General features: G+C 32.4%; 1 protein-coding gene across 1 annotated transcript; it reads left to right on the top strand.

The window, feature by feature from the left end:
- Positions 1-13,690: 13,690 nt before the first annotated feature.
- LOC127283894 (uncharacterized) lies at positions 13,691-15,064 on the top strand. Its single transcript, XM_051309008.1, has one exon. The coding sequence runs from the start codon at positions 13,691-13,693 to the stop codon at positions 15,062-15,064; it is 1,374 nt and encodes a 457-aa protein (XP_051164965.1).
- The last annotated feature ends 107 nt before the right edge of the window (positions 15,065-15,171 follow it).

Below are 15,171 nucleotides of genomic sequence, written 5' to 3'. Positions count from 1 at the left end.
GCAAACATTTTAATATATCATTATTAATCATCATACGCCAAAATTAATTTTTCCAAATATTTGTATTCATGCATGAAAATCCTCGCCTTAAGGAGGGCGGATCAGTAAAATGGCCTAGGGCGGCAAGATGTCTATATTCGGCTCTGGGTATATTAATATCACAACAGAGAGGTGTATTACGTAAATTTAAATTACAGGTATCTTAAAATTAATATTCTTTGGTATATTAAATGTGTTTTAAATTTACGAACATTTTTAACAGTGTACATTACATTTCTTGAATGCATGCAATAGAAGAATTGGCCAAATAGCGCGCCAATTGTGTGCTAGTTTCAATTTAAAAATATTGCAAAATGGCGGCGATACAGATGTTTAAAGTTAGATCTTTCTTTTAGCGCCGTACAGCCTACAGGTCTCAAATCTCAACTAAAATCAAAAAATAAAATTTTTATCGTTAAAAGACACAAATACGCTTTGCGTGACAAAGAGAAAATTAAAATAAAAATTTTTGAAAATTTGGAACCATTTTGAAAAAAATCAATTTTTTATAAACAATCTACAAAAAAAATTGTTCAAAATTTTTTTAAAAAAAGGCAGTTCGTCATGCAATAGCCAGTAAGATAAAGAAGATTTCTGGTAAGTTTCATAAAAATGACGAGAAACCGAAAGAATAGAGAAATCTCGTGCTCATCGTTAACTGCATTTGGTAGCATCTGAAGTGCTAAACTTATGAATTCTATACACATACATACATCTAATTATATCTGATTAGTAATGTAAGATCATATTCAACAAATAGTAAACTAATTTTTAAAGTAAAAAAAATTGTAAAAAAATTTTTTTTACACGAGTTTTCCCCTTATGTGTCTTTGATATTCTGAAAAGATTTTGTGATTTATTTACATTGTGTAGGTCTAGTTTAGAGGAAATAGATTCTCTTTTTTGGCCCTTTTATTATTATTTGAATTATCATTTGTAAAATCAATATTTCTGGACTTCGTAGAAACATGTTTACTAACACGCCTTTCCCCAAAAAATAAAATAAAGATTACACAGGCCTGCGAAATTTAATTTTTTTCAGTACCTAAAATAGTTCTTGATGATTCTTGTAGATTTTTTGTGCTGAAAACGAATCTGACCTCCAAAATGACCCATCACGTCAGGGTTTTTAGTAAATGAAGCCTAAAGGGTCAAAAAATGGCTATTTTAGCCATTTTTGATAATTTTTTTGGATAGAAATTTTTTTTTTAATTTTTAACAAAAAGAACTTATAGTATTACTCTTTAGCTTTAAAAGCCATTTTTTAAAATTATTTTACGATTTTTTAAAAAAACTTGTGACATTTTGATATTAACACTTTTAGTAATGTTAATATACACTTTGGTCATATATAGCCACATTAGAAAAAAATATTAAACATAATTCAATTTTTGTGTCAATGAGTATATTAAGGTTTTTGGGGCCACTAAATCCGAATTTTAGATCAGATTTAAAAAATTCAAAATGAGGGACATAATATGGCGGCCAAAAAATTAAAAATTTACCAGATTTACTTGAAAATTGTCCTTTGGGGGTTTCGGGGTCACTGAATGCAAATTTGAGGTCAGATTTAAAAAATTGAAAATGTCGGACACAATATGGCGGCCAAAAAATTAAACATTTTATCAGATTTATTTGAAAATTGTCCCTTGGGGGTTTTTAGGGTCACTGAATCCAAATTTGAGGTCAGACCCTGGCGAATTGTGTGAATCGAGAAGTTGACTGAGCTCGGTCAAGTTTCGGTTCGTTTGGGTTTGAGCCAATATTTTATAAAAAATAATTGAAATATTTGTAAAATTGATATTGGGAAGTAAAAATGAATCATTTCTGAGTCAATTTATGCAAAATTATTGGATAATTAAGCTCTAATTATTAAATAATTAACTTATTTAATGTGTGGTGTATTTACCTGTCATGGTTTATCCTATTTGTTGATTGAAAAAAAGTAAAATGAAAGAAAATCTACTTTTTAGGGTTCCGTACCCGAAGGGGGAACCCTATTAATGAGACTAGTGAAGCAAGTCATGTACCCCCCCCCCCTAGCGGCCACACGAATTTATCTAGAGAGCTGAAATTTGGTATACATATGTATTTTGGCGTGTAGATTACAGGAAAAATATAGCGAATCTCATAGGAATTAATTATCATAGCGTTGTCAAGGAAAAACCATGAATTTTTACGAAAAATCCCTAAAAATGACTACCCAGCAAACACGTTCTATAATTGTTCTATTAAAATTAAAGAACATTGTTCTAGAACAATTGTGCCATCAATAACATGTAGCAGTTATAGAACCAAATGGTAACAGTGTTCTAGAACTATGTTCCTAATATGTTACATAACTGTTCTATTTTTTTGTTGCAGAACTCTTCTTAGATATAAGTACCATAAGTGTTATAGAACATTTAAATCACAAATGTTCTAGAAATTTTGTACTTTTTTTGCTCTAGAATTTTGATATAACAATATTATGTCACCTTTCTAGAACAATATTCTCTTTTTGTTATAGAATATATCCGGAAATTTGTTCTTAAATTATTCTATAACAAATGTTCTATAAGAGTTCTAAAACAGTCCATGCTTAAAAGGTTTGAGAAACATGCTTTCGTAGTATGTATTTAATACTTTAAATGCATAAGCGCCACACGCAAATCGTATGAAACTGAAACCTACTACTATTGCAGGAGTCTCATGCTTTTTCGGTATTAGAGTCCTGCAACTGGCGATTAAGCTACGCTCACTTTAACTTGACTCAAACTTGGTGATCGCCAGTTGCAGAACTCTAATACCGAAAAAGCATGAGACTCCTGCAATAGTAGTAGGTTTTGGTTTCATACAATTTATGCGTGGCGCTCATTCATTTAAAGTATTAAATGCATACTACGAAGACGTGTTTCTCAAACATACTAAGAACGTATGAATTTTTGCTTTCTTTGTAAGAAAAATTCATGCTTTAATGGTAGGAATCATTTTCATGTTATTAAAACTAGATTTTTCTTTTCGTATAGAAATTATTAATAACTATCTGTTCTAGAATTATAACATTATGTCAAATCTACAAATGTTCTGTAACACTTCAGTCACAAATGTCATTAAATGTTTCATCCTTTTTGTTGTAAGATTCCTATGTTAATTTTTTTCCATTAATAATGCCTTGCAAAGTAATTTTGTCAATTTTTATGCCAACATCAATTGTTTTAATATTTGAATATTATATAACATAGAATTTCAATAATATTGGATATTGAAACTTGACCGAAACATAAATTATTTGATTAATTTGGGAACTTTTAAATGTTTTTAATTTCGTACATTTTTATAATTTATATTTATTAGAAATTTAATATTTGCTTTGTTTTATATTTAAGTAATTTTTAAATTCTTTGCGTAAAAAATTACTATAAGACTTGCAATTTGTTGAGACTTACCAATTTTTTTTTTACATCACACTATTCTTATATATAATATTATAAATCACTATTATGAGTAATATAAATTATATTAGTTAATTAAAAAAATTTTACTGTTTCAACATTGTTACTTAATTACTTTTTTGGAGAAAATTGAAATTTATATGTACTGTCCTCTTGACTAAAGCAAAGATTTATTTCCTTTCAAATTAAAAATTAAAAGGTAATAAATTTTTAAATACAATAATTAAAAGATTTAACAATTTTTACATTTATTTTAATTAACATATTTAAGAATTAACAAATAAAAATTATTAATATTTTAGAAACGATATGCTAATATACTCATTGTAATAAATAATAAACAACTAAAAAATTGTTTGATGGTCTTACAAAATAATAAACCTATCTATTTCATGTGTTTGTTACAAGGAACATTTCCTAAGAAACCTTTGTAGTCTCCCTTGGTCGAGCGCGTCTAGGCGCAGCTCCCAGTACGGTTGAGCTCTGCAGTGTAAGTACACTAGTGATGGTCGAAAGCTCGAATCTCGGGAGACAACCGGTTAAAAAAATTCGAGAATGTGTTAGGATTACTAATTTTTTTTTATTTTATTAACATTATCAACATCAAATTAAGACAAAATATGACACTCTCTTAATTTATTATATTAATTTTAACTGTATTTTTTTTGTAACAAAGTTCTATATTTGTTACATATGTGTTATATAAGATGTTGTTACTGGATTTAAAAAATTTGTAATTAATTTATATAATCGTTACATATCTGTTATAAATCACTAGTAACAGTGTTATGTATTTATTACATATCTGTTACAGAGATCAGAGCTGACATTTATCATAACCTGCTTGTAACATGCTACAAGCTTGTGACAGAACGTGTTACATCTTGTTATAGAACATATATATAACCATTACGTATTCGTGTTTGCTGGGTATGTACCCCCCCCTGGTTGCCACATCTTTTTACATAGAGAGCTCAAATTTGGTACACTTATGTATTTTTACGTGAAAATTACAGGAAAAATATAGCGAACATGATTCGGATTAATTTACATAGCGTTGTCAAGGAAAAATCAAAAATTTTGAAAAAAGCGATTAATCCTCCTAGCGCACACAATATTTGACGAAGGCAGTTCATATTTGGTATACTTACGTATTTTTGCGTGTAGATTACAGGAAAAATATAGCGAGCACAATTGGAGTTGATGTTCATATTGTTTTTAAGGAAAACTCATATTTTTAGAAATAATCATGGATTTTTCGAATAAAAAAAGAAGAAAATTTTATCCTAAGGGATCCAAATTTATACTTTTTTATGTATTTTTACGTGTAGATTACAAAAAAAATATATCGAGAACGATTGGAGTTAATTATCATAGTGTTTTCAAGGAAAAACTGATAATTTTCGATAAAAATCATGACTTTTCCCCAAAAAACGAAGAATATTTTATCTAAAGAGTTTCAAATTTATACACTTTTACGTATTTTTACGTGTATATTACAAAAAAAATATAGCGAGAACTCCAATTGTGCTTGCTATATTTTTTTGTAGTGTTTTGCCATTCTTTATAATTTGCCATTTTTGCCATTTTCTTTTTTTTACCATTTGCTATTTTTTTTATCTTTTGACATTTTTTATTTGTTGATATTTTTATTATTTGGTGAAATCTAAAAAAAATCATAAAATTGAAAATGTTAAATGATAAAAAAATATTTAAAAACTTATGATATGTATTTCCATGCTCACATTACAGGAAAAATTAAGCAAAATTGGAATTTTTCTATCGGCCTTCACACTTTAAACCCCTGAAATTTTAGGATTAAGGGTACGGAACCCTCGGTTTTAATGCGAGTGTAACTCGCACTTGTCCGATTTTATTTCATATTAAATTAATATTAATTATTTTTGTTATTTTTACAATAAACTAGTAGTATATTACCGGCCTAGTACATGCGTTAATCAATAAATGGCACTCAAAAGCACTTAATGAATTTTTTTTCTGTCGTTTTGCGGTTTAGAAAAATTTAAAGGATTCTCTAAATCAGTTACAAAAAACAATTTATTTGGGACTGTGAAAATAATTTTGCTTAAATAGAAAAATTATTAGTTGCTAATAAAAAAAATATTTCTCAAAAAATTGAACTAATAAAAATATTTTACATAATTTTTTATAATTTCGATATGAAAATTTAAAAATTATGAATTACTCTCAAATTGCAGTCTAATTTAAAAAAAAAATTATGTCAAAGTAAAACGAAAATGTAGCATAAAACATAATAAAATTTTAAAACAAATACATATTCAACATTTGAGTTTTTAAGTGAAAAAAATATTTAAATATAAACGACGTTTTTCAGTTTTTCAATATTTTAAGGTTTGTTGGCCACTTTGATGACATTAATTTTTAGAAATAATAAGTGGTAAAGATAATAAATGGTACAAATTTTGAAAAAATTTCATTTAGGTAAATACATAATTATTTTACAAAAGTTTAATTTTTTTATTAAAAAACTATTTTATTAAAATTGCAAAAAAATGAATGCGTTTAATTATATATAATTCATTTTTTATTTATTTAAAATAATATACAGGCTTACGAAGAAAAAAAATGCCCTTTCGTGCAGAGTACTACATTATGTAATTATATATATATTATAGGGGGCTACGCCCCCTGCGCGCTTCGCGCGCATTCTCTAAAATTTTCGAGACAAATTCTGAACGATACGTGAATTGCATGGTAGTCGAGTACAGCGAATTCCAGCGTAGTGTCGAAATTTCCCCCTCCCCTCTTCCCCTCCTTTCCCCCTCTCCACCCTAAATTTTAGAGGTTAAGATCGTTTTAACACTCTGAATATAGCCGCAAGTCCCTCCCTCCCCTCCCTTCTCTTCTACCCCCCTTCTCTTGACTTGCGGCTATATTCAGAGTCTTGGAACAGCGGTGGTGGCGGCGATATCTTTTTGTAATATAGGTAGATATATATATATATATATATATATATATATATATATATACTAAGGAGGCTCCGCCCCCCTGCGCGCCAACCCCCTATTTTTTATTGGTTTTATAGATATTTGAGTTAATGTTTAGACAATTTCTGGATTTTAAAACTATTATTAATATTTTATTATTTATTTCTTTAAATGTCATTTACGATTTTTATTAACAATAATTTTTATTATTTTCAATTTTTAAAACAAAATTCATCTAATTTTTTAAATTTTTCAGCTAAAATTTAACCTACATTTATGGTTATGTTCGTTTTTTGGTCATTTTCCTTCAAAGTTTGACCTAAATTTTGAGGTTATGTTTGTTCCTTTGTCTTTTTGCGCCAAATTTTGAAGTTATGTTTGTTTCTTGGTCGTTTCGTGACAAAATAACTTAACCTTAAAATTTAGTTCAATTTCGGCGGAAAATCCACCTCTCTTTCAACGTAAAGAAGGAGGGAGGGTCTTGCGACTATATTCACAGTCTTGAAACGAACATAACCTTTAAATTCAGGTCACTTTTGGCAGGAAATCTACCTCCACTTGCTATTATATTGAAAGTCTTGAAATGAACATAACCTCATAATTTGTCATTTTTGGCGGAAAATACAGAGAGAGAGATGAGGGAAGGGGGAACGACTTGCTGCTCTATTCAGAGTCTTGAAGCAAACATAACCTCAGAATTTATGTCACTTTTGGCGGGAAATACGGAGAGAGGGAAGGACTTTCGACCCTATTCAGTTTTGAAACGATCATAACCTAAAAATTTATGTCATTTTTGGCGGGAGACGAGGGAATTGCGGCTATATTGAAAGTCTTGAAATGAACATAAACTCAAAATTTATGTCATTTTTGGTGGGAAATACGGAGAGAGGGTATGGGAGGGGAAGGACTTGCGGCCCTATTCAGTCTTGAAACGAACATAACCTTAAAATTTAGGTCATTTTTTGCCAGGGAGGGGAGAAGGGGGGGGACTTGCAGCTATATTCATATGGGTCATTCCATATCAAGTGTAACTAAATATTGTACTTTCCATGTCAAAAACATGGGTTGGCTCACCCTTACCTAACCTTGTCAAAAACATGGGATGGGTACACTTGACATGGAATGACCCATCCTTGTCAAAATTTCTGAAACAGCGGCGGCGGCTGCGGCGAAATCTTTTTATAATATAGAAAGATATATATATATATATATATACTAGGGGGCTATGCCCCCTGCGCGCTTCGCGCGCCAACCCCCATCCCCCTCCTCTCTTCCCCTCCCCCACCCTAAATTTAAAGGTTAAGATCGTTTCAAGACTCTGAATATAGCCGCAAGTCCCCCCCCCCTTCTCTTCTACCCCCCTTCTCTTGACTTGCGGTTATATTCAGAGTCTTGGAACAGCGGCTTCGCGCGCTAACTCCCATCCCCCCTCCTTTTCCCCTCCCCAACCCTAAATTTAAAGGTTAAGATCGTTTCAAGACTCTGAATATAGCCTCAAGTCCCCCCTTCCCTTTTCTTCTACCCCCCCTTCTCTTGACTTGCGGCTATATTCAGAGTCTTGGAACAGCGGCGGCGTTGGCGGCGATATCTTTTTGTAATATAGGTAGATATATATATATATATATATATATATATATATATATATATATATGTATGTACAAAGCATGATTTGGGGACTCACGTTTTTTGCCGCATATATAGGTTCCTGATGAAAAATACTACATTATGCAATTGGAATAATTGATTTATACTCAAATTTACTACTTTTAAATCAAGGATTAAGTACACAAGGCATAGTTTGGAGACTTAAAACTTTATATACCGCCAATGTCTTCAAAGAATGCATTGTACTTGTACGTCTTTTATATGTACAGGGCATAATTTTGGGACAAAATTATATATACAACGAATGCTTTGAGGACAATTTTATGTACAGAACGCATAATTTGAGTACAATGTTTGTAACAACCGTGTCCTCAAAACATGCATTGCATTAATAATCTGGACAAAGTAAAGTGTACAGTATACTTTCAAAAAGTCCTGAAAGTATGCGTTTTATAAATAATTACTAAGGCTTAAAATCGAAATTTGATAATCATTATGCGCAGTGTAGCAGTCCTCAAAATATGCGTTACTTCCAAAACCAAATAACATACACACTACACTATAAAAAAGTCCTCAAAGTATGCGTTACATAAATAATAGTTAAGGCTTAAAATCGAAATGTGATAATCATCATGCGTAGTGTAGCAGTCCTCAAAGTATGCGTTACATAAATAATAATTAAGGCTTAAAATCGAAATGTGATAATCATCATGCGTAGTGTAGCAGTCCTCAAAGTATGCGTTACTTACATAACCAGGACCAAATAAAATACACACTACACTATAACAAAGGACTTCAAAGTATGCGTTTCATAAATAATAACTAAGGCTTAAAATCGAAATGTGATAATCACCATGCGCAGTGTAGCCGTCCCCAAAGTATGCGTTACTTACATAACCAAGACCAAATAACATACACACTACACCATAACAAAGGTCCTCAAAGTATGCGTTTCATAAATACTAACTAAGGCTTAAAATCGAAATGTGATAATCCCTATGCGCAGTGTAGCAGTCCTCAAAGTATGCGTTACATACATAACCAAGACCAAATAACATACACACTACACCATAACAAAGGTCCTCAAAGTATGCGTTTCATAAATAATAACAAAGGCTTAAAATCGAAATGTGATAATCACTATGCGCAGTGTAGCAGTCCTCAAAGTATGCGTTACTTACATAACCAAGACCAAATAACATACACACTACACTATAACAAAGGTCCTCAAAGTATGCGTTTCATAAATAATAAAATTTATTAAACAAATGTTTCTGTACAAGAACATGAACGTGTTCATGTGAAAGTACTTGTACATGAAACCTGCACAAAAAATATGTACAAGAACATGTACATTTTCTTGTACAAGTTTTTTCAGCCCGATATATATATTCAGGGCAAACTAACATGCAACCTACACTATAACAAAAGTCTTCAAAGTATGCGTTTCAAAAATAATAATTATTGCTTGAAATAAAAATGTAATAATCACCATGCGCAGTATAGCTTTTTTTCCCTGTTCCATGTTCAGTAAAGTAAAATTATGTTGTATTGAGTTTTTTACAGTATGTCAAAAAATCCTGCGCAAAGGGATTATGGTAAAGAAAATTACTTTTTTACACTTCGAGACACTTTAGTACTTATAGATATTTAGTAAAAATATTTTTCCATTCGGTCAAATATTTTTGAAGAGGAATGGTTCAAAAGAGACCTCAAAGGCAGAAGTTCACCGTTTTCAACCGTTTTCTCTAATCCACTAAACAATTGATGCATGCAGAAACTTTGTCAACAGGACCATACAATAGAGCCACAAAACCATATCCGGTTTTAGACCCCAAGATAATATAATTGCCCTTCTGCAAATCCAAAAAGTAGTGCAAAACATACTATATTGATATTCTGAGTGCTTTCTCAAGATTAGCTTCTTGTCCAGAATCACTCCTAGATATTTAACCGAATCAGAAAAAAGCATTTCTTTTCCATAAAATACAGGTTTCCTCACAGTTGGAACTTTGTATTTTCTAGTGAAGAAAACAATATTTGTCTTGTCTGGATTAACAGGGAGGCCAGTACTGACAGTACACCTTGTCCGGTGGTAAGAGTTCATTTTCTGTTCTTGGAAAGTAACCAGAGGCAAGAATCAACTCTTTCTTACTTCCATTTTTATCTCGATACATGACTTTTATAACTGCCAGATATCGACTAGTTAACTCTGAAAGAGGAACCGTATTTACTCCCTTATAGAAAATACACGCCCTGGGTGGTAATTCTTGTGGTGAATACACTAACTCCCCACAGTTATTTAGTTCTCTAATCTTACACTTGTAAACCCAAGGTTCTTGAATGAAGGCAATAGCTGTAAAGTTCTTGGCTAGAATCGCCGTTGCGCTTATACAGTGATGCAAGTTAATCTGCGAACATTGAATACTGTGGTCCGTCAATATTAAGACTTATCCACGAAATCCTCCGTCGCTTCGCTAGCCGTGTCTTGTCTACAACTCATCGGATCCATTCTGTGCTTACTCACTCGAAGAGTGATATGCCTAAGACCGAAACACAGTTTGTAGTGAAGACACTCAAGCACACCCAGCTTACTCTCAGGCACATCTACCGCGAGAGTCCAGCTTGCAGCCGTAGAAACTACCCCTGATCCTGTTTAACCTCCCGAATACAACCTCCAATTAGTTGTATACACCCCAGGATTCTGTTACCTGAGGTTAGTCAGGATTGAAACTTGGTCCACCTTAGGACCTGGTACCCAAGCAACCACCCTGGCCCTCTTAATGAGGTTAGAAGTATCTATCACTTTAAGTGGCAGACCCTCGATTGCCTGACAGATATTTGGTACGTGGACATTTAACCACTCCCGAGAATCTGAGTCAAGACACTCAATTAAAATCGCCCCTCTTGTGAGGCGAACTTCTCAGAAACGAGGTGCAATCCCAGATCTTGACACTTGGGAGAATTAGGCGGTTCCAACTAGGGGTCTTTGCCTCCTTCTCTTCTCCTGTTGTGGAGAGGTGTCTGACTCTTATCGGCGCGAACTCCTTTTCGTGCCTGACCAACAGACCCAGCTTTACTGTTGGCCCGCATAGAAGTCGATGATGAAGCAGGTTGAGACCCTTGCCGGTTCTGTACCCTTGGATTCTCCAACCTCCTTGTTGCGCTGCCACTGAGCTTTTTACCCTTAACGGATTATCTCGCCATTAGGTCTTCGACCACAGTAACAGTGGAACCCTGAGATCGTCCCGAACTTTTCTGTATTAGAGCCTCAGAAATATATTGTTCCCTTTCAGGTTTCATTTCATCCTGAGGCGATATTACCGAGGCTGAAGTTAACGTTAAATGTGCCCTTTCTTCCTGCAGCAATATCTCAAGCCCTGAATCCCGACTCTCCAAAGAGTGTTCGGTACTCTCAGGCGAAACACTTTTGTTTTTGTTGTTTTCTGTAGTCTCCATTTAGATCCCACGAGTACATGGGAACAAAAGGTCCGTCCTTATATTATTATTATTTTTATTTCTTTATTTTGTCCAAGCAAACCATGAGGACAATAATTCAAGTACAATACAATCCATAATATACACAAATGATAATATATAAATTCATAAATTATTTTTTATCTAAAGTTGAATAACAATGATAAAGATAGAACTATAACAATCTTTGATGATTATAACAGTAGAAATCATAAAACATTCAACCAAAAATAGACTACTCTCAAGAAAACAAATATCTTTCAAGAGGGAACCATTGAAATTTTTGTAGTTTTTCGAAAAAACGCATAATTTCAGTACAATTTTATTAATGAGTCCTCAAAGTATGCGTTACTTATATAATTAGAGCCAACTAACATGCACACTACACTATAACAAAAATCCTCAAAGTATGCGTTACAGAAATAATTTAAGGCATGATATTACGTGAAACCACAAACTGTAAGATTTTCGTATTTTTATAAATGATCCTGTTAGATTTACACAAAATCTTTTTCAGAAGCATTATCTATTATATCGAATAATAATAATCTTATTATTTTAGTGTGGTATAATATGTTAATTGTCTTTATCCGGGTTTCTGTACTTTAACCTTTGACCCATCAGTAATAGATTTGTTTATTCATTCCGAAACCGGATTCGGACTTAGTTGTCCAATTAAACAATAATACTGCATGTTCCATGCGAACCATTGTACTCGGTGTAATTTATTTTGGATTCCAGTGTTAAATATGGTCAAAAATGGGAGTATTTGTACTTTCGATAAATGATAATTAAAATCTGGTACCTGTATTGACTTCCGACCAATTTTGAACATCGTTAAAATATCTAAACATATAAATTATTTAACCATACTACGTATACTTTCCTTCAAGGAAAGCACATAAGTAAGTTGTGAGTAATATTTGATTGCAATACTTTATTATGCTTAAAAACTAATTTGAGTTTCTATTTGAAATCTTAATATAAGAAATTAATATTTTCTTGCATATCATTATACTTTCTTTTCTCTTAATCTCTAATACTCGTTCCATTCGAATAAATAAGAACAATTTCTAACGGTCCATGTAGGCAAAGGAATTAAGGCCAGGTCCAAGTGAGGCAGCGCCATCTACATTGAAACTAAAATTTTGGAAAATTTTCAACAGCCTTTTCTTTAAAACAAGAAGGTAAAATGCTTTTTCCTTTATGGATAATTGATTATTGGCAAGATATACACCAGCTAAAACTTTTTTTGAGTTATAATAATGAAAAATATTTCATTTCAATAAATTAAATATGAGCACTTTCTTCACAAAAACTGTAACAATACTTTCTCAGAAATTACAATAAAAAATGCAATTTCCATTTGGAAAATTAATAAACGCTAAAAAATACGGATTTTATGTTAAATTACACAGTGGGACATATGTTTCTTTCGTTAAATATATAAAAATTAAACTTTACAAAGTCATTACGTGAAATAGCAAAATTTGAAATTTGTGTCTCTTTTTATGATTCATCAAAAAATTACAAAAACCAATCTTAAACTTTGATATCTCTGTGAGTGTTATATAAATATTTTCATGTCTGCTATAACATTACACTGTTACAAGAAAATGATTCCGCAAATGAAATGTTAAAACTTTAGATTCCAAAGTAAGTTTGCCCGCAGAGGGACAACTTATGTGCGTCGTATGTAGTCGTATCTGCGAAGTTTTTAGTTTCTGTTTGTCTTTCGTACGCATCATATAGAACCGCTCTGTAAAAATCGCTTTACCTGTTTTATCTCAAATAAGTTAATAAATTCAGTGTTAATTTTACTTTCACTATCTTATTCTCCTTTTTTTCACAAGTCCTTTATGTTAAACTGTTTAAATTCATAACATGGTCCTTCGAGCCGGATTTCCAAAAAGGAGAAAAGAAAGTGAAATCAGTGCTTTGTGTTAAGTGACGCTTAAGGGATTTTTCCTTTATATATTGCATTTTTTTATTCTCTCAAGTGACTTGAATAGTCAAAAAGTACTTTTTTTAAGACTTTATTGTGTTTTTTCCGCAATATTTTGGTGCTATTTTACTTTTTTTCTCAGTATCGAGAACCTTTTTTCATGAAAAATTTTTTTCACTATATTTTACTTAGCGTGGTCGGCTATTTTTCCTGTAACAAACATGGCCACGACTAGTTATGAACGAGTGTTAAGTGACCAAGAAACTCTATTTAACTCTATCGAAAAGATTGTTAATCGTGTTTTAAATTACGAAAATCCACCTCGACAACTGTTGTTAGGACGCCTAACAAATTTACAAGATTGCTGGCTGAGGTGTCGACAAAATCATGCCGCTTTACTTGCAAATCCTCCAATAATAGATCCTCCTAATCAAGCCGAAGGAGGAGAGACAACAATTACAATTTATAATTCTGATGAGTTTAATCAGATTGAGGACTTGTATGAGGAGGCCATATACCACATACTTAGCAGTCTTCCTGAGCCACCGCCCATGCCGGTACAAGACCGTTCTCAACCACCAGATCCAGATGCAACGCCACGAGGAGCATCATCATCTGTAAAACTTCCTCGCATTACTATACCCACTTTCTCAGGTTCGTATTGTGAGTGGCTCACCTTTAGAGATCTGTTTAAATCTCTTGTAATTGACAACGATCGCTTGTCGGATGCAGAGCGTCTTCATTATCTCAAATCATCTCTTAAAGGTGAGGCATTAATAATTGCTCAAAATCAACCAGGGACAGATGGCAATTTTCAGAATATTTGTGAAAATCTCGAAACTCGTTATAGTAATTCTAAAGTTTTAATATATGAATATTTAAAAAAGATTGTTGAATTGCCACCTGTCACATCAGATTGGTTGAATAATTTAAAAACTATGCGTAACGTTGTTATTACTGCGACATCTGCTTTAAAAAGTCTAAAACGTCCTATCGATGAAGGGAATGATTTGTTAGTTTTTATGTTAATAAACAAGTTAGATAAAATTTCTCGTGATCAGTGGGAATTGTCAATTAGTGAAGAGACAGATCCTCCCTCTCTCGATCAATTTGTTAAATTTCTTGATTCTCGAATTCGCGCTTTAGAAGCTACAGTAGATATTAAAAAGCGTCCTGAAAGTAAAAATTCAAATCATTCGCAGTCGGTACTCAAGAAGGTACACACGCATCAAAACTCAACAAAGTTTGTATGTCCAATGTGTAACAGAGAACATAACCTCTATGCTTGTTCTGTATTTAAAGAAAAAACAATTGATGAACGTTCTGAATATTTAAAGGCTAATTCACGATGCTTCAACTGTTTAGGTAAGCATAATCGCAATTTATGTCAGAGCCGAAAATTTTGTAATATTTGTAAAAAGCCTCATCATTCTTTATTGCATCGCGATAATAAAAATTTGTCACAAAGTCGCGAATTAAAAACTGATCATAGCGTTTCAGAATCAAATCAAGTGTCTGATGATGTGGCGATTTCATCGCATTTGAACTCGTCTAAAAATACCGCACTACTGTTCTGTTGGGAACCGCTCGAGTGATGGTTGAGGCGCCTGATGGCCGCCGCGTTCATGTCCGCGCTCTTCTTGACCAAGGGTCAGAAGATACGTTTTTGTCCGAATTAATTGCTCAATTATTACGTCTTCCA

Source organism: Leptopilina boulardi, unplaced genomic scaffold (assembly GCF_019393585.1).
Source record: "Leptopilina boulardi isolate dan_hultmark-lab unplaced genomic scaffold, ZJU_Lbou_2.1 LbouV2_315, whole genome shotgun sequence".
NCBI lineage: Eukaryota > Metazoa > Arthropoda > Insecta > Hymenoptera > Figitidae > Leptopilina > Leptopilina boulardi.
The sequence above is the reverse complement of the archived record's forward strand: the minus strand, read 5'-3'. Positions and strand labels throughout refer to the sequence as shown.